Source organism: Lepidochelys kempii, chromosome 1 (genome assembly GCF_965140285.1).
Source record: "Lepidochelys kempii isolate rLepKem1 chromosome 1, rLepKem1.hap1, whole genome shotgun sequence".
Taxonomy (NCBI): domain Eukaryota; kingdom Metazoa; phylum Chordata; order Testudines; family Cheloniidae; genus Lepidochelys; species Lepidochelys kempii.
The window spans coordinates 261,876,255-261,898,156 of NC_136380.1; the positions used below are offsets into that span (position 1 = coordinate 261,876,255).

A 21,902-nucleotide genomic window follows, 5' to 3' on the forward strand; every position below is an offset into this window, starting at 1 on the left:
CACCTCCCCCTCCCTGTCACCACACCCCCAGTCCCCCCACCGTCACCACACCCACTGTTCCCCCTCCCTCACCACACCCACTGTTCCCCCTCCCCCTCCCTGTCACCACACCCACTGTTCCCCTTCCCTCACCACACCCGCTGCCCACCTCCCCCTCCCTGTCACCACACCTCCAGCCCCCCCACCGTCACCACACCCACTGTTCCCCCTCCCTCACCACACCCGCTACCCTCCAGGCCGCTTCATCCTTGTCCCAGATTCGTCCTGTCTCTTTAAATCCTACTTCGGACTAATAACTAATCAGCGTTCTGTCCCCGCCCCCTCATGAATATTCCACCTGGAAAGGAGGCAGGGCTCGGCCCCGTATGCTAATCGCAGCTGCTGATCGCTGACGTGCAATCACACCACGAGCCGCCTCGCCCGCTGATTGGCCGGAGGAGACCTGGTCTCATTGACAACAAACCGAGGAAGCGCGCGGCCCCGGCGCCTGGCACGCAGGTGGGGGCGGGGCTGGCCCAAGATGGAGGCGGCAGCGGCGGGTGCTGGGAACCTGGGCTGAGGCGGTGCCCGGGCGGGGGCGGGCTCGTGCGCGGAGCCGGGATGGAGACCCGCGAGCTGGGTATGGAAGCCATGGAGACCCTGACGGAGCTGGGGGACGAGCTCACGCTGGGAGACATCGACGGTGAGAGCGGGGAGTCCGCAGGGCAGGGAGCCCGGGCTGTGCCCGCCCCTCTCGGGAGGGGGGTGTCTGGAGGTGGTGCGCACGCTGCATAAATCACCTGTGGAACTCCTTGCCAGGGGATGTTGTGGAGGCCAAAAGTGTAAGGGGGTTAAAAGGAAGAACTAGATAAGTTCATGAAGGATAGGTCCATCAAGGGCTATTAGGCAGGGATGTAACCCCATGCATTGGGGGACCCTAAACCTCTGATTGCCAGAAGCTGGGACTGGATAACAGGGGTTGATCACTCCATAATTGCCTTGTTCTCTGTGTCTCTTGGTGCTCTGGTACCGGCCACTGTCAGAAGACCGGCTACTGGGCTAGATGGATCATTGGTCTGACCCAGCATGCTATCTCTTATGTTCTTATGTGGTAGGTGTATGGGGGGGCACTGACATATGCCAGGGCTCTGCCCACCTCCCTGGGGGGTACACCAAGGGGCACTACCATGTGTGTGGAGAGAGGTACTGATGTGTAACTGGGCTGTGGTTGCTTCTGGTGGTGGCCTCAGCATGTGTGATTTCAAGTTTTGCCCACTCGTTTCTAAGGTATGTAGTGGGTGTATGGCCAGCTTGTGCCCCCCCCCCCCCGCCCTTTCTCTGATGGGGAGAGTGATGTGTGTGGCAGCTTAAGCCTGTGTCTTTCTCCACAGAGTAGCTGGCAGGGGAATGAAATGTGTGGGGTTCACTAACGCACATGTGGCCATTCTGTGGCCATCCACTCTGGGATGTGTAGCATAGGTGTGACGTACATGTGGCAAGCCTGTGATCACCTGCACAGTATCTAGTGGGGCAAAATCATTCAGTAGACTTGCAGGGTGTGTGGTAAAACTTGCTCCTTTAGATATGTCACGTCCTCTTATCATATGTATATGATGTACATTGTGAGGCCACCCCTGCAGTCCTGGATACATGTGCCTGCCTAGACAACATTTATGTACCCGCCTAGGAGTGTCTGCCTGTTATAGATATGAGTCATGTGTGGTGAAACTGTCCCCATCCCACCCCCAGGCAGGCATGCAATGTGTGTGTCCTATTCATTGGTCTTCCCATGATGTGCCTGCAGCAACCTGTGTGCCTCCATGTGAAACAGTGCCGACATGAAGAACAGGAGGACTTGTGGCACCTTAGAGACTAACCAATTTATTTGAACATTAGCTTTCGTGAGCTACAGCTCAGCTAGCATGGTAGCTGCACCCTAGAAACCTGCTTTCCGTTAGTGTCAGGGGACTTCCTTAGGGGATAGAGGTGTGCCTGCTTGCTTTCTTCCTGTATCCCTACTGACTACCTTGTTGTGTTATGGGTGTGTAGAATGTCTCTCAGAGCAGCATGTATACCAGTCTGTCAGTTTAAGTCACTTATTTAAGAGTTTACAATGTGGAACTCTGTATCTAAAAATGCTTCTACTTTGATGTGTGGGAGCAGTCCTGTCACTTGATGAACAATCTTGTTTAACTTGTACCCGCTGTTCTTTTAAATGTTTTTCAAGGGATTGACTCACTGTGGGTGGTGTTTAGATACCCGGGTGGTGAGTGTGGTATAGGAACCTATATGGAACATATTAGAATAGTGCCCTTTCGTTCTGGGACAGGTGCTCTGTCCCAGGTCTAGTAGGTCCTGTCCCTTTTTTCTAGTTCTTGTTTTTAGCTTCTTGCCAGTACTACCCAGCAGTAATAGGGATTACAAATATCTTTCTTAGAATCAAAGAAATTAGAGATGGAAGAGCCCAATTAAATCACATCTTTTCTCCCAGCACCACCCTTGCTGAAGTCAAGGCTTGGCTGTTTCCAACAGCATATTCCCCAGGGCTTTTTCAAAGTCAGTTTCAAATGACTCAAGTGATTTGGCTTCCACTAGTTGCTATGAGAGGTTATTCTACAGATCATGTACCTTACTGTTAGAAAAGTTTTCCCTTTGTTCAGTTTCATCTTGTTGCTCCTTGTTACATCTCTTTGGATCACTCTAAACATTTCTACCTCTTCCTTACTGTTTATACTCTTCATGTTTTTAGAGAACTCAGATGGTGGGGCAGTGCTGGAGAGGATGGGAATCTACTTTCCAGCAACCTGGGGCAACCAAAAAGCTTCAACAAATGAGCTACTTACTTACTGCTTGACAGACAGCTCTTGTTGATTCCCCAGGGGCTGAAAATGAAAACTGACCTGCAAAAGACAGTGGAGATTTGCCAACTTGGCCTGATATTGGGCTAACTGCCTTTCCTTGCTTTGCTCACCAGTTGTGCCCTTGGGTGCATGGGGCTGAGGCAGTGGGTGTCTAATGGGTGCAACACAGGATTGAGTCAGATGTCCTTGAGTAATAACTGCAACTAATTTGCAGTGTAGCCTTGGGCAAATCAGTTGTTGTTTCTCTCTGCTTCCCAGTCTGTAAAATGAGGGTCATATTCTTATCTTACAAGATTGTGGTAAGGCTTAATTACAGTAATTAATGGTTATGATGTACACTGAAGATTGAAGAGGAGTACTTGTGGCACCTTAGAGACTAACCAATTTATTTGAGCATAAGCTTTCGTGAGCTACAGCTCACTTCATCGGATGCATACGTGGAAACTGCAGCAGACTTTATATATACACAGAGAATATGAAACAATACCTCCTCCCACCCCACTGTCCTGCTGGTAATAGCTTATCTAAAGTGATCATCAGGTGGGCCATTTCCAGCACAAATCCAGGTTTTCTCACCCTCCACCCCCCCACACAAATTCACTCTCCTGCTGGTGATAGCCCATCCAAAGTGACAAGTGACTGTGTCCACATATCTATTCAGGGGACACCATCACAGGGCCTAATAACATCAGCCACACTATCAGAGGCTCGTTCACCTGCACATCCACCAATGTGATATATGCCGTCATGTGCCAGCAATGCCCCTCTGCCATGTACATTGGTCAAACTGGACAGTCTCTACGTAAAAGAATAAATGGACACAAATCAGATGTCAAGAATTATAACATTCATAAACCAGTCGGAGAACACTTCAATCTCTCTGGTCACGCAATCACAGACATAAACTGTCTAAACATAAACATAAACATACTAAACTGGGAGGAGTGGTAGATACGCTGGAGGGGAGGGATAGGATACAGAAGGACCTAGACCAATTGGAAGATTGGGCCAAAAGGAATCTGATGAGGTTCAATAAGGATAAGTGCAGGGTCCTGCACTTAGGACGGAAGAACCCAATGCACAGCTACAGACTAGGGACCGAATGGCTAGGCAGCAGTTCTGCAGAAAAGGACCTAGGGGTGACAGTGGACGAGAAGCTGGATATGAGTCAGCAGTGTGCCCTTGTTGCCAAGAAGGCCAATGGCATTTTGGGATGTATAAGTAGGGGCATAGCGAGCAGATCGAGGGACGTGATCGTTCCCCTCTATTCGACATTGGTGAGGCCTCATCTGGAGTACTGTGTCCAGTTTTGGGCCCCACACTTCAAGAAGGATGTGGATAAATTGGAGAGAGTCCAGCGAAGGGCAACAAAAATGATTAGGGGACTGGAACACATGAGTTATGAGGAGAGGCTGAGGGAGCTGGGATTGTTTAGCCTGCAGAAGAGAAGAATGAGGGGGGATTTGATAGCTGCTTTCAACTACCTGAAAGGGGGTTCCAAAGAGGATGGCTCTAGACTGTTCTCAATGGTAGCAGATGACAGAACGAGGAGTAATGGTCTCAAGTTGCAGTGGGGGAGGTTTAGATTGGATATTAGGAAAAACTTTTTCACTAAGAGGGTGGTGAAACACTGGAATGCGTTACCTAGGGAGGTGGTAGAATCTCCTTCCTTAGAGGTTTTTAAGGTCAGGCTTGACAAAGCCCTGGCTGGGATGATTTAACTGGGAATTGGTCCTGCTTTGAGCGGGGGGTTGGACTAGATGACCTTCTGGGGTCCCTTCCAACCCTGATATTCTATGATTCTATGATTCTATAAAGGTCGCTATCTTAAAACAAAAAAACTTCAAATCCAGACTCCAGCGAGAAACTGCTGAATTGGAATTCATTTGCAAATTGGATACTATTAATTTAGGCTTAAATAGAGACTGGGAGTGGCTAAGTCATTATGCAAGGTAGCCTGTGTCCTCTTGTTTTTTCCTACCCCCCCCCCCCCCGATGTTCTGGTTTAACTTGGATTTAAACTTGGAGAGTGGTCAGTTTGGATGAGCTATTACCAGCAGGAGAGTGAGTTTGTGTGTGTATGGGGGTGGGGGGGATGTGAGAAAACCTGGATTTGTGCAGGAAATAGCCCAACTTGATTGTCATGCACATTGTGTAGAGAGTTGTCACTTTGGATGGGCTATCACCAGCAGGAGAGTGAATTTGTGTGGGGGGGGTGGAGGGTGAGAAAACCTGGATTTGTGCTGGAAATGGCCCACCTGATGATCACTTTAGATAAGCTATTACCAGCAGGACAGTGGGGTGGGAGGAGGTATTGTTTCATATTCTCTGTGTATATATAAAGTCTGCTGCAGTTTCCACGGTATGCATCCGATGAAGTGAGCTGTAGCTCACGAAAGCTTATGCTCAAATAAATTGGTTAGTCTCTAAGGTGCCACAAGTACTCCTTTTCTTTTTGCGAATACAGACTAACATGGCTGTTACTCTGAAAACTGAAGATTGAGTTACTCCATGCGAGTATAAATAAATAATGCTCTCCCTGAGGAGCTGCATGGGATGCTACTTACAGCTTGGACACTGAGGCAAGAGGCAAATTCTAATCAGTCTGCAGTCAGTGTTCTGGTTGCACTCATGTTTATGTTCAGTTCAAAGCAAAGGAGAAGCTTATCAGGGAGGGAAGGGAAGCCCAGGAGCCTTTCTTCCTTCAACAAATTGTAGTTCTGTGTGCCTAGCCACTGATTTCCACCAGCTCAGTGGTTTGACTTTCTTTAAAACTTGGCAGCAAAGGTGATGTTTAATGTTAATTTTTTGTATTTAATAGAAATGATTTGAATAGATTATTTAAAATTAAATTTGAAATTGACTGATATATTTTTAAAAATAAACCTGTATTTATTTAATTAAAAAAACAAAATTCTGGTCACCATCCAAGGAGGAGAGAGAAACATAATTCAAGTGTTGGACTAGTTCTTTGCATTTGTTTAATTGGTAAAGAGCTCAGCTTCTTTACTGATGTGATTGTGGTATTAAATCATAGGTGGACTCAATGTCACAACATTTTGTTGACATTTTATTGGTACAGGGTTGCCTAGAACTGTGTTCTGCAGTAACTTGTCTTGTTCCTCTTTAGTGGTTCACTCCTTTCAAACACTTAAGGGCATATATAATCTTTGCAAAATAAGAGGTTCATCATTTAATTGCTAGCTGTTGGCAGCCTTCCATATTCCTGAAATCTTATTTTCTGGCTTATGCGGTTTGCGTGGTTATTTTGCAGGTTTCCTCTCTCCTTCTTTGCTTTGGCAATTAAGTTTTAGGAGGGAGCGTTGTCATCTGGCTGTGTGTTTCTTACAATTCTTTGTATTTTATTCTCCTTATTGTACTACTACTAGCAAAGCTATATAGTTTTTGGAAAATGTTTTTGTTCCATATGCAGCCAAATTTCCTGAAATTCATCCTTTGGGGTTTTTTTGTTTTTGACTTTTTGGTCAAATTCACTTTAGGCAGCACTTGGTTACTGATAAAAGTGGGATTTGACTTGTGATGAAGCAATATATTTGTAAACAAAAAACTCCTAAGATTCCAAGTCAGTAACTTCAGAAATTGTGAATAAATGCTCTTTAATACAAAACAGTTGAAAATCAGCTCCTAAATAGGAACTACCATGCCGGAACAAAACCTTGTCCAATTTAGACCTCTTTCCTGCCTCCAATAATAGCCGCTGATGGATTTTTCAGAGGAAACTGAAAAGCCTTGTTGTGTAAGACTACAGTGATAAGCATGGTGGGTATTTTATTCCTGACCCCAGCTGGTCATCAGTTTGACAGCTTATGAGGATAAATATCTTTTGTCATTTTATCCATGTTAGCACCAATGTAGATGTTATCCTTATTTACAAATGTTTAATTTTCTTGACATTTTCCTACATCCTTCAATAGTATTTTGTGACAGGTTCATTGTACGCTACATAAAAACGTATGTCCTTCATTCATTTGGCCAAAACCACAGTTAGTTTGATAAGTCTTTTGCCCCATCTGGTAGCTGTTTCCCTCAGATAGCTGATGTGCAGATGAAAAGTAAATTATTGGACCTCTTGTAGCCGAAGTAACATCAACTTATTCTTGATGTATAACTAGGCTGGGGGAATCCGTTTGGGTCTCCCAGACTTGACAGTTTTTTTTCTTTAAAATAGTTTATCCTCACTCTTGGGGATTTATCCCATCAATTTACTGATATGCCCATTGGGTAGAAGTGAGACAGATTAATATGGTAAAAAGCATAGAGGATGCAAAGGTGCTGGATAATATTTACTTTTCTGCCATGGAGGCTGTGAAAATTAATTAGTTAATATGTATGTGGCATTTTGGAGGAGTGAAGTCCTATATAAATGCAGAGTATTAAGAGCTCTTCTGCTGTGTCTGTACAAACTGAGCCAACATCTTATGAAGAGCTCTCTTTTCCCCTACACCCCTACCTAGCCACCAAGGCAGCCTTATGGACTTGTTGCACTCTGCAGGATAAAATGTAAGGATCTCTAGGTTAGATCCTTTTAGGGAGCAGTGATGCTTTCATTTCTAATGTCTTTTTCTTTGTTTCCATTGTTAATGGATCAATGCTTGCATTAGATTTAATGATTGCTGTAAAACTCTAGCCTGTTTATAAGGGATATGTATTGCAGGAGATCATGAGGCATGTTTATTTTTAAAATAAACACCTTTTAAAAAAAAAATCTAAGAACTAAATGTGGGCATTGCTTCCTCTCACCAAAGCCCTGTAGGATGATGGTTCCGCTATGTTTTTGTCTTTCCCTTAGGTTTAAACTTTAACTTAAGCCTAATTCTTGTTCAAATTTCCCCACTTCTGAGGTGCTTATTTATTCCCTTACGCTCCCCTAAAAGCTTGGTGGGAGAGTAACTGTTGTGTGGCGCTCTGCAATTGTTTTGTTCCTATATCACATCTGATTGCCTCAGAAGGCTGCTGTGTTAAAATGTGGGTTTTTGTAATGTCTGCGCTCATTTTGGAGATGGCTTTATTAATTCTTATTGGCGTGGGAGTTGCGGAACAGGCTGCAGTCAGACTCCGCATGGGTAGGTGCTGTTGCAGACTCTTCTTATGCAGCTCTTCTGCGTCTCACTCCTGACTGTAGCAACCTCCTCCCCACCACTGTTCTAGATGTGACCCCTTGCTGTCTGCAAATACTACTGTGTGTTTGTGTCATGTAGCCTCTCCTATTGCAGTTCTGGATCACCCTGAACCTCTGTCCCCTCCCTCCCACGCTCACATAAGCTTCTGAACCTGACCTAATGATGGTGGAGGAATGGAGCAGTATGAGGATAGCACTTAAAATGTTTTCTTATTCTTTTCAGAGATGCTGCAGTTTGTCAGCAACCAGGTCGGGGAGTTTCCGGATCTGTTTTCAGAGCAGTTATGTGGCACCTTCCAGAGCAGTGGTGAAGGTAGCGCTGGTGGAACCTTGGACCATCCACTGCAGAGCTCATACAGCCAGGCACAGCTGCAGTCCTTCCCATCCACCGCTGCCTCTCCCCAACTCCAGCCTGTGCAAGTCAAAGTGCCCCAGGCAGCAGCACCTGCCCCTCAGCGATCTGCACCCCTCCTTCAGCCTCGTCCCCAGCTCCAGCCCCAGCTCCAACAGCAGACTGTGATGATTACTCCAACTTTCAGCTCTGCTCCCCAGACCAGGTTCATTCAGCAACCGCTAATATACCAGAATGCAGCCACGAGTTTTCAAGGTAGTGCCTGGGGGCTCAAAACACTGTATTTTTTATTTTGTAGTCATGAAAAAGAGCTACCTTTCAAAGAAAACTTAGGCATGATGGCTCTAGAGGATGCTGTTTGCCCAGTAATTCTAATTTATGACCTGGTCTTTGGGAAATCACTTGTATTGCATGAAGAGTTTCAATCTAAATGAAGTGTACTTTCACTCAGATTCAATGGGCAAGACAGGAAAACTCTAGTGTATGGGTTTCTAACTCTTTTCATATGATCTACTTGTGACGCAGCTCCACTTGCTCACCTCAAACGTGGCCCCACAATCCTTTGCATTGGCTTCTTAGGGGGCTTTGTAGATGCTGCTTTAGGAATTATGTCATAGTTTACTTTTGTACTGCTCCTAGCTGTGGGAGCAAAGGATAAACCCAGGACCTGAACTCTCATTCTCTCCCGTATGGCAGTATGTTTTGCCACTAGAAGGTTGAGCTGTCTTCCCTCTGTGACTGTATCCAGGGCAATAAAATAAGGGACTAAGACGTGTGGTATGAGAGTTCAGGTACTCAGAGTAATGCTTTTGGTGAGTAGGGGCACTTCCCAGAAGGTTTAATTGGAACACATCTGACCTTAGTGCCTGGGAGCCCTAATCATGGACCAGGACCCCCCGAGCTAGGTGCTGGACAAACACAGAACAAAAAGCTCCTGCCCCGGGGGGCTAAAATAAAAATAATAATGAGCTCTCATTAAGGTCAGTCATCATAGTTCTCTATTGCATAGGCATTGGATTCTGTTTTCATTTCAGGTGCTAAGAGCTTATGCAAGGATAAGTCACGTGGAGTACTAATGGCAGCATTGTAGGGAAGGCCGGGCCAGAGACTCTGTTATAACTAAAGCGTTCAGCAGACAAAAGGGTGCCCAACCTCTTCCTCCCATGCTCTTGCCATTCAGCTGCTCCCAACTGGTCCCAGTGCATCCCAGGTTCTGTTGTGCTAGGTCCAGTGCCATTAAGGGAATTGTGTGAAAGTTCACAAGGTAATGGAGGTGCTATGAGTTACCCACTAAGCCATTTACAGACTTCTTGGGTGTCACAACCTGCAGACTGAGAGCCTCTCTGCTGTGCTATCCCTCACATCTTTTTCTCCTTTTCAGTGCTTCAGCCTCAAGTTCAGAGCCTGGTGACGTCCTCCCAAGTTCAGCCAGTGACCATCCAGCAGCAGGTGCAGACTGTGCAGGCTCAGAGGGTGTTCACGCAGGCTGCCAATGGCACCATCCAAACGCTAACCCCTGCCACAGTCCAGACAGTAGCTGCTCCTCAGGTCCAGCAAGTTCCAGTAAGTAAAAATATGGAATACACAAAGAAGGGAGTGTCTAGTGCCCTCAGCAAATGCAGTGTGGAGGGCACAATTTGCAGAACTTTAGGGATCCCCAGGATCCATCGAGGAGGATAGTGCAGGAGCAGGCTTGGTTGCTTGACTGATCCAAGGATGGGGTGTGGCGCATGGGGCTAGCTGAGGCTTAGTTGCTTGATTGGTGCTGGGCTTACTCTGGGATCCTGAGTTGTTGGGTGTGGAAAGTGATTCTAACAAATCTTTCTGTTTCAAAAAAAACAAAAAAACATCTTGCTTTATTTAACCCAGACAAAGGAGCTCCGTATTGTGAACATACCACTTGGAATATCTGTCCTGTCACATAGCACGATTAGATGTAGCACTGGGCAAACTTCACAAGGTTCTGTTTGACTAAACATCTAAAAGTCTGGCTGCATAGTTATGTTATCCTGTGTGTCTAAGTTGCTTTGGTCAGCCAAACCAGACTGGAAATCTCATGCTAGCAGTCTTTTATGGTAGATTTCTAATTCTTCCTACTTCTGGTTAGGCTGCCAATAACACATCTGCTTCTTCTATTCTTGTTAAAATTTCACCGATGCAGCTATTAGAGCCTTTTCCACTGTGGACTTCTGCTATATGGAACATCTTCCTGTATTTCTCTGCTACTTCATCTCCTATCAAATCTTTTGAAAATATACCCACAAAAGTAAAGGGATCTGTTTTCTCCCTTTGCTATTATGTGAAGTGCTTCACCGTAGGGTATACACTCTGTATGAAAGAGATTACTGAGGTTAAGCAAAACTGTATCATGCCACTTCTTGTCCCACCCAGGATCAGGAATGGTGAAACAGCTGCAAAAATGGAAAAGCAAAGAAGAATATTTAGGATGAAGGGTAACCACCCTTTACTGTTGGCTTCAATTTGAGTGAAGTTTGGGTTAACTGGTTATTTCAGCCAAATGAGGTTGTCATAAATATAAAGGGAAGGGTAAACACCTTTAAAATCCCTCCTGGCCAGAGGAAAAATCCTTTCACCTGTAAAGGGTTAAGAAGCTAGGATAACCTCGCTGGCACCTGACCAAAATGACCAATGAGGAGACAAGATACTTTCAAAATACTGGGAGGAGGGAGGAAAAACAAAGGGTCTGTGTCTGTCTGTGTGATGCTTTTGCTGGGGACAGAACAGGAATGGAGTCTTAGAATTTAGTAAGTAATCTAGCTAGATATGCGTTAGATTGATTTCTTTAAATGGCTGAGAAATTAAGCTGTGCTGAATAGAATGGATATTCCTGTCTGTGTCTTTTTGTAACTTAAGGTTTTGCCTAAGGGGATTCTTTATGTTTTGAATTTAATTACCCTGTAAGGTATTTACCATCCTGATTTTCAGAGGTGATTCTTTTTTACTTTTTACTTCTATTAAAATCCTTTTCAGAAACTGAATGCTTTTTCATTGTTCTTAAGATTCAAGGGTTTGGGTTTGTGGTCACCTATGCAAATTGGTGAGGATTTTTACCAAACCTTCCCCAGGAAGTGGGCTGCAAGGGTTGGGAAGATTTTTGGGGGAAAGATGTTTCCAAACAACGCTTTCCTAATAAATAAACCCAGATAAATGTTTGGTGGTGGCAGTGGAAGTCCAAGAGCAAAGGGTAAAATAGTTTGTACCTTGGGGAAGTTTTTACCAGCTTAGGTTAAAGTAAGCTTAGGAGGTTTTCATGCAGGTCCCCACATCTGTACCCTAGAGTTCAGAGTGGGGAAGGAACCTTGATAGAGGTAAAACCTGATTGTAATCCTCAGGCGATAGGTGAGAATAATGGAATCCTAGAAGAGACCTCGAGAGGTCATTGAGTCTAGCACCCTGCAGGACCACGTACACCTAGACCATCCCAGACAGGTGTTTGTATAACCTGTTCTTAAAAATCTCCAATGATGGGGATTCCACAGCCTCCCTTGGAAGCCTATTACAAAGCTTCATTACTAAGAAAAACTTTTTAACTATAAGGGTATCTAATGTAAATCTCCCTTGCTGCAGATTAAGCCCATTACTTCTTGTCCTACTTTCAGAGGACATGGAGAACAGTTGACCACCATCCTCTTTATAACAGCCCTTAACCTATTTGAAAGCTGTTATCAGGATCTCCTCAGTCATCTTTTCTCAAGACTAAACATGCCCAGTTTTTGAACCTTTCCTCGTAGGTCAAGTTTTCTAAGACTTTTATCATTTTTGTTGCTCTCCTCTGGACTTTGTCCACATCTTTCTTAAAGTATGGCACCCAGAGCTGGATGCAGTACTCCAGCTGAGACCTCACCACTGCCAAATAGAGCAGAACAGTTACCAAATGCTATTAGACTTTTTCACAATTGCACCACATTGTTGACTCCTCTTCCATTTGTCATCCATTATACCGTCCAGATCCTTGTCAGAAGTACGATCACTCAGCTAGTTATGCCCTATTCTGAAGTTGTGCGTTTGATTTTTCTTTCCTCAGTGTAGTAATTTGCATTTGTCTTTATTGAATTTCATCTTGTTGATTTCAAAACAATTCTCTAATTTGTCAAGGTTGTTTTGAATTCTAATCCTGTATGCCAAAAGCGCTTGCAGCCACTCCTAGCTTGGTGTCATCTGCAGATTTTTATAAGTGTACTTTCTACACCATTAAACAAGTCATTAATGAAAATATTGAGTTGTATTGGACTCAGGACTGACCCCTGTGGGACCACACTAGGTACACCTCTTTATTTTGACACCAAATGGTTGATAACTACTCTCTGAGTACAGTCTTGCAACCAATTGTGCACCCACATTAGAGTAATTTTGCCTAGTTTGCTCATGAGAATGTAACGTTGGACTGTGTCAAATGCCTTACTAAAATCAAGCTATTCCATATCTACAGCTTTCCCCTATCTCTTAGTCCAGTAACCCTGTCAAAGAAGGAAATCAGGTTGGTTTGGCATGTTCTTGACAAATGGCATGGTTCTTCACAAATTCCATGCTGGGTATACGTATAACCCATTATCCTTTAGATCAGAGGTGGGCAAACTACAGCCCATGGGCCACATCTGCCCTGCGGGACCATCCTACCTGGCCCCTGAGCTCCTGGCCCTGGAGGCTCACCCCTCCCCCTCCCTTGCAGCCTCAGCTCACTGTGCCAGTGGTGTAATGCTCTGGGCAGCGGGGCTGCGAGCTCCTGGGGCAGCGTAGCTGCAGAGTCCGGCCTGATCTGGTGCTCTGTGCTGCGCGGCTGCCTATCCTGGTGCAGCTGCGCCACCAGCCGCTGGCGCTCCAGGTAGCGTGGTAAGGAGGTGGGGGGGGGGGGTTGGATAGAGGGCAGGGGAGTTCGGGGGATAGTCAGGAGCTGGGGGCGTGGATAGGGGTTGGGGCAGTCAGAGGGTGGGGAGTGGGGGCATGGGTCCCGGGGGGGGCAGTCAGGAAGGAGAGGGGGTTGGATGGGGCAGCCGGGGGGGAGGCAGGGGCTGGGGGGTCTGGGGGCGGTCAGGGGACAAAGTGGGGGGTTGGATGGGGCAGGGGTTCCTGGGGGCTTGCCAGGTATCAGTTAGGCTGACTGGTCTATAATTCCCCAAGACCTCTTAGTTCCTCTTTTTAAAGATAGGTACTGTTTGCCCTTCTCCAGTCCACTGGGATCTCACTCATGCTCCAAGAATTCTTGGAGCATATGACTGGCAACTGTTCAGAAATTGATTCAACTAGTTCCTTAAGGACCTTAGAGTGAATTTCATCAGGCCCTGCTGACTTGAATACATCTAACTTATCTAAATATTCTTGAACCTGTTCTTTCCCTATTTTGGCTTGCATTCCTTCCCCCTTGTTGTCAGTATTATGTTGAGTATCTGGTCACCATTAACTTTTTAGTGAAGACTGGAGCAAAATAAGCATTAAACTTCTCAGCTTTCTTGATGTCCCCACTTATTAGCTCTCCTTCCCTGCTAAGAAGAGGACCTACATTTTCCTTTGTCTGTCTCTTGCTCCTACTGTGTCTGAAGAACCTCTTCTTACTGCCTTTTATGTTCCTTGCTAGTGGAATTCATTCTGTGCCTTGACTGTTCTGATTTTGTCTCTATGTGCCTGTACTTTCTTTGTTGTACTCTTCCCTAGCAATTTGTCCATGTTTCCATCTTTTTTTTTTTCAGGATTCCTTTTTGATTTTTCAGGTAATTAAAGAGGTCCTGGTGGGCTGTATTGGGCTCTCTCACTATTCTTCCTATCTTTTCTTTGCATTGGGATAGTTTTCAGTTGTGACTTTAACATTCTCTCCTTGAGAAACTGCCATATCACTTGAACTCCTTTAGATTGTCTTCCCATGGGACCTTACCTACCAGTTCTGAGTTCGTTAAAATCTGCTTCTTTCAAGTCCATTGTCCTTGTTCTCCTGCGGTCATTCCTTCCTTTCCTTAGACTCATGAATCTCTCATTTCATGATCACTTTTCACCCAAATTACCTTCCACCTTTAACTCCACAATGAAACCCTCCCTGTTGATGAGAATCAAATCTAAAATGGCTGCCCCTCTTATGTCCTCCACTTTCTGAAATAAAAAGTTATCTCTAGTACGTTCCAGGAACTTACTAGAGATTTTGTGTGTTGCTGTATTACTTTAGCTACTCAGACATTTGTTGGAAAAGACCTCCACTACTATCAGGCTTGTGTTTTGGATATTTGTTTGTTCACCACCACCACCACATCCTCCTGACTTGGTGGTCTGTAATACCACCAGAACTGATGTGTTCAAGCCAGGTGGCTGCCAGAGGCTGTCTAGCCCTGTTAGGTACTGAGTGCTCCCCCCAGTAAAATCAGGTATGTTCTCAGGGGAGCCAGTTATAGGTGCAACCACTCAGAGAGGAGACTTACCCCACCCTTTTACTTTTGCATGTTAATTTCCCCATAGAAATTGACATGACTTGAAAACCAGTGGCCATCTTGTTCCTCCCTTTCCCATCTTCCAGGTTTGCGTACAGGTTGTCTCATTGTGGAGTTTGTGTTGACTTCTGACGTTTGGAGAAAGTCCTGGTGATGTGGGGTGAGGGAAATAGGGTTTACAGACCCCGGGCTTTTGCTACCTACCAACTCTTCATGCAGTCGGATAGGTCTGTTATGTGACAGGTTTGTGGTTACTGGAGATGGAGATGTATTTCCTGATGCTCACCTGCTGTGTTCCCATATTCTGTAACCCCTAGGTCCTGGTCCAGCCTCAGATCATAAAGACAGATTCTCTTGTCTTGACAACTTTGAAGGCAGATGGCAATCCAGTTATGGCTGCAGTTCATAATCCGGCCCTCACTACACTGACCACCCCTATTCAGACAACGGCACTGCAGGTACCGGTATGAACCTTTCCTCTAAGTTGTTGCCTCTCTCTTTTGTTAAGTGTTTGTTAGTGCTCTCCATGAGTGACAATGGGAGGGAGTTGGAGTGTTACCCTGGTCATGCCCAAGATGAGGAATAGCCTCTCTTCCACCAAGGCTACATATGCAGTTTGTGCATTTTTGGCAGTGTCTGCTGACCAGAGAGCAAAGACCAAGGGTAGACTCCTGTTTACCTTTTTCCTGCATTAGCTGGAGAGGAACATGACCAAATAATCTACTGCCATTTTAAAGCTCAGTGGAACAGGAGAGCACTCATAATTACAAGGTAGCAAACTTAAAATAGCTCAAAGAAACCTTAATGAACACTCTGAAACTTGCTACTACTGGATATTGTTGAGGCAAATGGCATGGTAAATTTCAAAAACAGATGTCTCTGTGAACAGCATCCTCAGTGACACTTAACTGTAATAGCGATTGCAGGAACTGTCAGGCATGCTTCATGGAACAGAAGCCTTGGGCCATACTTGTTAGCTGGTGGAATTGTGTGTTTTTTCTCTTCTCCCACAAAGGGATTCTCAAAGAGCTTTATTTCTCATTGTATGAAGGTAGCTTTGGAGATCCATTGGTTAGTACAAAGGATTCTGGGATCCAGCAGGATCCTGGGTTTGTTTTTCACATCTTCAAATGAAAGTCACTCAACACTGGTGAAAAGTCTTAGGTCAGCAATCCTGGAGAATGAAGTACTTTCTCTCCATACAAATATTGGCACGGCCGATGGCATTGCTCTACTAATGTGTCTTATCCTCGACTTGGGGAGGGGGGTGTATTTCCTTGGTCTTTGTAACCCTTTTATTTCCTGGTTCCACACTTCATTTTTCAGACTCGTTTTTCTAATGTGGCACATATATCGTGTGTAACTTGGCTGTTCCTAGTAATGCTGTTTGTTCGCTGCCTTTTTAGACCTTGGTTGGCAGCAATGGGACCATTTTGACCACGATGCCCATGATGATGGGACAGGAAAAGATGCCCATCAAACAGGTGCCTGGTGGGGTCAAGCAGCTGGAACCGCCCAAAGAAGGAGAGAGGAGGACGACCCATAACATAATTGAGAAGCGCTACCGGTCATCTATAAATGACAAGATCATTGAGCTGAAGGACCTGGTCATGGGAACAGATGCCAAGGTAAAGAGATGAAAGCTGCTGTCATTAAGCTTGTGTGGTCTGCAGCCCCCTCACCTCCAGATGTTAGATAAGAAGAATCCTGCTTGACTGCTTCGCTGGTGAGACCTTAGCTGGTGCAAGCTATTAGTAATAGTTGGTTTTAATAATAATAATTTTATTGGGATAGTAGACTGTCAAGGAAAACCCATGAATAAGAATACTACTGGCTCAGTGTTCCATGATGTTGCTGGAAACTGAGGTAACAAAACACATAACCTAACCTGTCTTGGAGGTTAAGGATCCCCTGGGCCCTTTGTAAGAGTTAGCTGTGTTAAATAACTCTCTGGCCAAATTCCAACCTGGCTAACTACATTGTTACACCTTTCCCCAGTAGTTTCAATAGGTTATTCTTTGCTTCCTTTCTTAATGTACTGTGCTATTAAGTAGCTTCCTGGAAGTGGCTGCGTTTCCCTGATGGGTAGATGAATCCTATAAACTGTCTCAAAAGAGCTTTGGACTGAAATTTGTAGCAATATAAAACAATTTTTTTACATGGAACTGGGCAATTTGATTCCTTGTTGCTTTGGTTTGTGAGAACTACTATTGGTTCAAATGCAAAATGTGCACTGTGAAAGGCTTTGCCACCATTCAAGACCTGAGTTCATGGTCGTGCCCTTTCATTCGCACTATTTGCTGACATCACTCTTGCAGATCAGGGAGCTGCAATTCTTAACATTGCTTCTGGTGTTAGTGAGGTCATCAGCTATTGCCTGGGGAAATGGGAAACTTGAGTTTTGAAAATCCAGGTGATACACTGTGCTTCCATAGCTGTTTGTGTCTGAGCAGCTCCATGTGCTTTACAAGCTAAACCTAGCAGTGTCCCCTAAGGGGTAAGATATTTTCACTCTGCAGATGAAGGTGGGTTAGGAAGTCTGAGGCATGTAGAAGTTATGGGACTGGCTCAGGATCTCCTAGTGAGCCAATGGAAGAGTGAGAAATGGTCCTAGCGTTAACCCATAAGAGCATGCTCCTCCTAAAAAGAGCCCCTTTACTTTCTAGCTATGCACTTGTATCTTTTGTGGTTAAGGCTGGACTTGAATTCTGTTACTCTGGGGTTCTTAAACTGTTTTTAATGTTTGTTTCCAATAAATGTTAGTTCACCCATATGGTTCCCAGACACAGTAACTCCTGCTCTAGTTAGCAAGCCATTCTGCATCTTTCGAAGTGTAATCTTTCCTGACCTCAGCGCTGACATTTTCAGTGACTGTGTTGGTGTTACTGGATGGTCATTTTTCGACTCTCTCTGTATATCACATGGCGAAGAGGGTGGCACTGCTTAGGGCTCTTATAAACTGCTTTCTGTACGTGTTGCTTCCATGCAGATGCACAAATCTGGAGTACTGAGGAAGGCCATTGATTACATTAAATACCTACAGCAGGTCAACCATAAGCTGAGACAGGAGAACATGGTTCTGAAGCTGGCTAACCAGAAAAACAGTAAGTTGTCAGTCAGGCAGGAGCGGGCCAGGAAGCAGGAGCATGTGCTTCCTCCTGCCCATTTGCACCAATGATGAAAGATTGCATGTGAAATCAGATCAGTGTTGGCCCCTATCTCTGTGGCCAGCTGAGCAGAGTGGGCATGGCACAAGGCGTGGTCGAGAGGTGTGTAGTAAGTGGAATCTCTGATCTTTGCAGAGCTGCTGAAGGGCATTGACCTGAGCAGTCTCGTGGACAACGATGTGGACCTGAAGATGGATGACTTCAACCAAAATGTTCTCTTGATGTCTCCCCCGGCCTCTGACTCGGGGTCTCAGGAGGGCTTCTCCCCCTATTCCATTGACTCTGAGCCGGGAAGCCCGCTCCTGGATGATGCAAAGGTAATGGTAGTTAACAGGAGAGCAAGGCAGCTAGCCTCTCCAAGGGTACGTCATGGCCAGGACTTTAGATCCTTGAGAGTCTCAACAGTGCGAGCTGCTTGTCATTCAGGAGCAGCGCTGACAGAGCTCTGAAGGATAAGGCTGCAGGGAATGGAGAGGATCTGTAGGGCAAGAGATGGTGTGGGAGGAAAAGCAGATTGTTGTAAAGGGTGCAAGATACTCTCTCTGGACAAGACATGACTCTCGTCTAAAAGGACTCTACTTCAGGGGGAGAGCCATATGTTCGCTCTTGTTTGTTTGTATTACAATGGCACATACAGGTTCCAACCAAGCCAGGCTGCATCATGCTAAGCTCTGTGCAGATATATATGTAGTAAAAAACCCTGCCTCAAAGAGCTTTTAGTCTTGAAGACAAGACACATGACATAGATGAAATAGGAGATGAAGGAAGGGAGGATGGGTTAATAGTAACAGCATGTATTTACACAAACTAGCTATGTGCCTAACTTCTACAGGCAATAAGCCCATGAGTAGTTGCAATATTAACTCACCACCTGCCTAGGTATTATCCGATAAAAGGATTTTGTAGGCATCACAACCAAGATGAGTCTTATGCAGGATCTGCAGGAGGGCAAGGTGGCTGCATGTGACTTTGATGGAAGCTTAGTGCTGGCCTAAAATAAGGAATCAAAGAAACTGAAATGATGGGGGCCCCTCTTACTGAGCCAGGAAAGGCTGCCCCAGAGTTCTTGGTGACATTAGTCAAATATGTTGAAACTCATGTTCTCCCCCACATGCACATGTGTACGCACACACACACACACACTTGCTGTTTTACAGTGTGTTTAAAGTTATTTCTCTTCTTGCTCTTTCTCTCCATCCCTGCCCTTTGTAAAGGTTAAAGACGAACCCGACTCTCCCCCTGTGGCTCTTGGCATGGTGGATCGCTCTCGAATACTTCTCTGTGCCCTCACATTCCTCTGCCTCTCCTTCAACCCTCTGACATCCCTCCTGGAGGGCCGAGGGATGCCCGAATCAGACAGCCCTATACACCATGGCTCTGGAAGGAATGTGCTGGCCTTCGAGTCAGGTAACCATTTGAAAACAGAACAGGAGGACTTGTGGCACCTTAGAGACTAATAGATTTATTTGAGCATGAGCTTTCGTGAGCTACAGCTCACTTCATTGGATGCATTTTCCACTGAATGCATCCGATGAAGTTAGCTGTAGCTCACGAAAGCTTATGCTCAAATAAATTTGTTAGTCTCTAAGGTGCCACAAGTCCTCCTGTTCTTTTTGCAGATACAGACTAACACGGCTGCGACTCTGAAACCTGTCATTTGAAAACAGACTTTCAGAGAGCATCAAGCCTCCTTTGTTTACCAAGTATTGTAGCAGTGAGCTAGAACCCTGGCAAAGTGGGAGGTCAGAAACCTGAATAGACTAGTGAGTGCTTTGGCATGATTAGTACTTACTAGAAAAAAACTAGGAGTGGTAAAATCAAACAGTCCAGTGAGCTACCAGAAAGTACCTATCTGTAGTCCATCACCACAAGCTACCCTGGTTGGACAGATGTCGTGGAGTTTTGAACTAGGTCACTTTTTTCTATTTCCATAAGGGTGAACTTTCTATATCTCTAGTCATTTTTCATAATTTACAAATCAAGTCATTTGTGAAAATCAATGCAGAAATCATGGCTCCTGGCACAATATTAACTTGGCTGTGCTTCCCAGACTGTTTGGTTTATGGTGTGTTTAACAGCCTACACAGATGTGTTAAATTACACTTTTAACAAGGACCAGGAACCCTGTAGGGACGTCTGCAGTTCCCTGACTATGCAGCCTTCTTGTTGCACTAGCTTACCTTTGTGCATTTAATTAATATCATACTGTGTCCCTTTCAGGCATCAAGCATCCTGGGATGCCCAGTGCTTCACTAGAGCCACTTGCGCAGTCCTCCCCTCAAGAGGAAGTTTAGTTTTTTTTAAATTAACTTTGTGAAATGAGATTTTTTTTAATGTTGCAAGCATCTGAGTCAGTGTTCAGATGGAGAGAAATCAATAACTACAGTCAGTTGAAGAAAATCAAATCTTCCCAAGATTCAGGACATGTGAAACGAAGTCACAGTGGTATGTTGATAGGGCTGGACAGATTTGTCACCTGTTGCCTGCTGAACTTGTGCTATCCAGGCTGACTTCTCTGTATTTCTCTTTTTCTGCCAGGTGCTGGCGGCTGGTTTGGCTGGATGATGCCCACTTTGCTGTTGTGGCTGGTGAATGGTGTAATTGTCCTGAGTGTGTTTATAAAGCTCCTTGTGCATGGGGAGCCGGTGACGCGGCTGCACTCCCGCTCGTCTGTAATGTTCTGGCGGCATCGCAAGCAGGCTGACCTGGATTTGGCAAGGGTAAAGCAACCCCTCACTATACAGAGCAAATCCTGCCCTTCCCCCAGTAAACCCTTTGGAGGTGCCGATGGCTGGCACTTGGGAGAATGCCAGCACTTCTAGGGTTAACCTTCCTGTGCAGTTTGAAGTGGAAAACATGGAGAGAATTGGTGCCAGATAAAGGACACCAGTCTGCGCGAAACATCAAACTACTAAATGTGTATAGCACAGACAGCAGCGCTGTAAGCCTCCGATCTACAGCCCCTGCATCTCTGCCTCACTCCTGCCTTGCAGGGCAGCCTCTGGGGGAGTGAGGGGAGTTCAGTCTTCATTCCTGCTCGTACTTGGCCAGCAAAGGGTCAGCTGCACTGCTTGGGGATTTTTAGCGTAGGCGCTTGTCTCATTAAGAACTAGACTGAATCCACCAACTTGCTGCCCACAGGCCACTGAACAGCTTTCCTGTGGTTGCACCCTCGTTGCGAAAGGCCCCCTATTTTATGACCATCACAGTTCCCCTGCCCTCCAGCCCCCCAGGAGAGCTTTCTGTACTGCTCTCTGGCACTGAAGCAATGTGCTGTCTTTGATAGTGGGGGCTCAGTGCTTCCACCTCTTTTGCCACAACTGAACCCTGCCTCTCCCCCAAGCTTCTCTGTTTCTCACAGTTGCTTTTTCAGCCTTCAGCATGTCCAGGTATTCGATCTGTGGGTTCAGATCTGTGGGCTCAGATCGTCAGCTGTTGTCAATCAGCATTGAAGTTGGTGGAGATATGCTGATTGATCCCAGCTGGTGCTAACATTGAGTACTTAGTCTGTTCAATTCGTAATGGACAGGAGTCCTCAAAAAGCCTAGGCCTTGGCTACACTACAAAGTTTTGTCAGCAAAAGCTGCCTTTTGCCGACAAAACGGGAGGGGTACATACTACAAAGCTACTTTTGGCAGCAAAACTATTCTGTTTTGCCGACAAAATAAAACCACCTCGACGAGAGGCACAAAGCCTATTGCCGCAAAGTTAAAGTGACAAAGCATCAGTGTAGACACTGCTGTTTGTTTTGTCGACGTCCACCAGTATCTCACAATGCAACCGTGACCGCGCTGCTCACTGTTTTGATCTCTGCTGCCCTGCAGGCTTGCGCCCCGCCCCTGTCAAAGCTCTGGGAAGTATCTGTCATGCTCAGCTGTCAAAGATCAAATCATTAACGTGGAATGCTGCTTTTCTGATGTGCAGCAGGAACACAGTGGCCTGCTTGTGCTGCTTTGACATTCCTCAGCACAG

The 21,902-nt window shown here is 45.5% G+C and overlaps 1 protein-coding gene across 2 annotated transcripts in view; it reads left to right on the forward strand.

Annotated features, from left to right (window-relative positions):
* The first annotated feature begins 450 nt into the window (after nt 1-450).
* The window catches only part of SREBF2 (sterol regulatory element binding transcription factor 2), a 39,767-nt gene continuing 18,315 nt past the window's right edge, over nt 451-21,902 (forward strand). The window contains exons 1-9 of one of the 2 annotated variants that reach the window (XM_073327219.1): nt 451-682; nt 8,204-8,587; nt 9,714-9,895; nt 15,081-15,227; nt 16,170-16,391; nt 17,753-17,867; nt 18,066-18,247; nt 19,145-19,337; nt 20,469-20,650. In XM_073327219.1, the coding sequence (XP_073183320.1) occupies nt 601-682; nt 8,204-8,587; nt 9,714-9,895; nt 15,081-15,227; nt 16,170-16,391; nt 17,753-17,867; nt 18,066-18,247; nt 19,145-19,337; nt 20,469-20,650 (1,689 nt within the window). In that variant the 5' untranslated portion in view covers nt 451-600. The remainder of the gene's footprint in view (nt 683-8,203; nt 8,588-9,713; nt 9,896-15,080; nt 15,228-16,169; nt 16,392-17,752; nt 17,868-18,065; nt 18,248-19,144; nt 19,338-20,468; nt 20,651-21,902) is intronic. The other variant, XM_073327220.1, reaches the window with a different exon arrangement.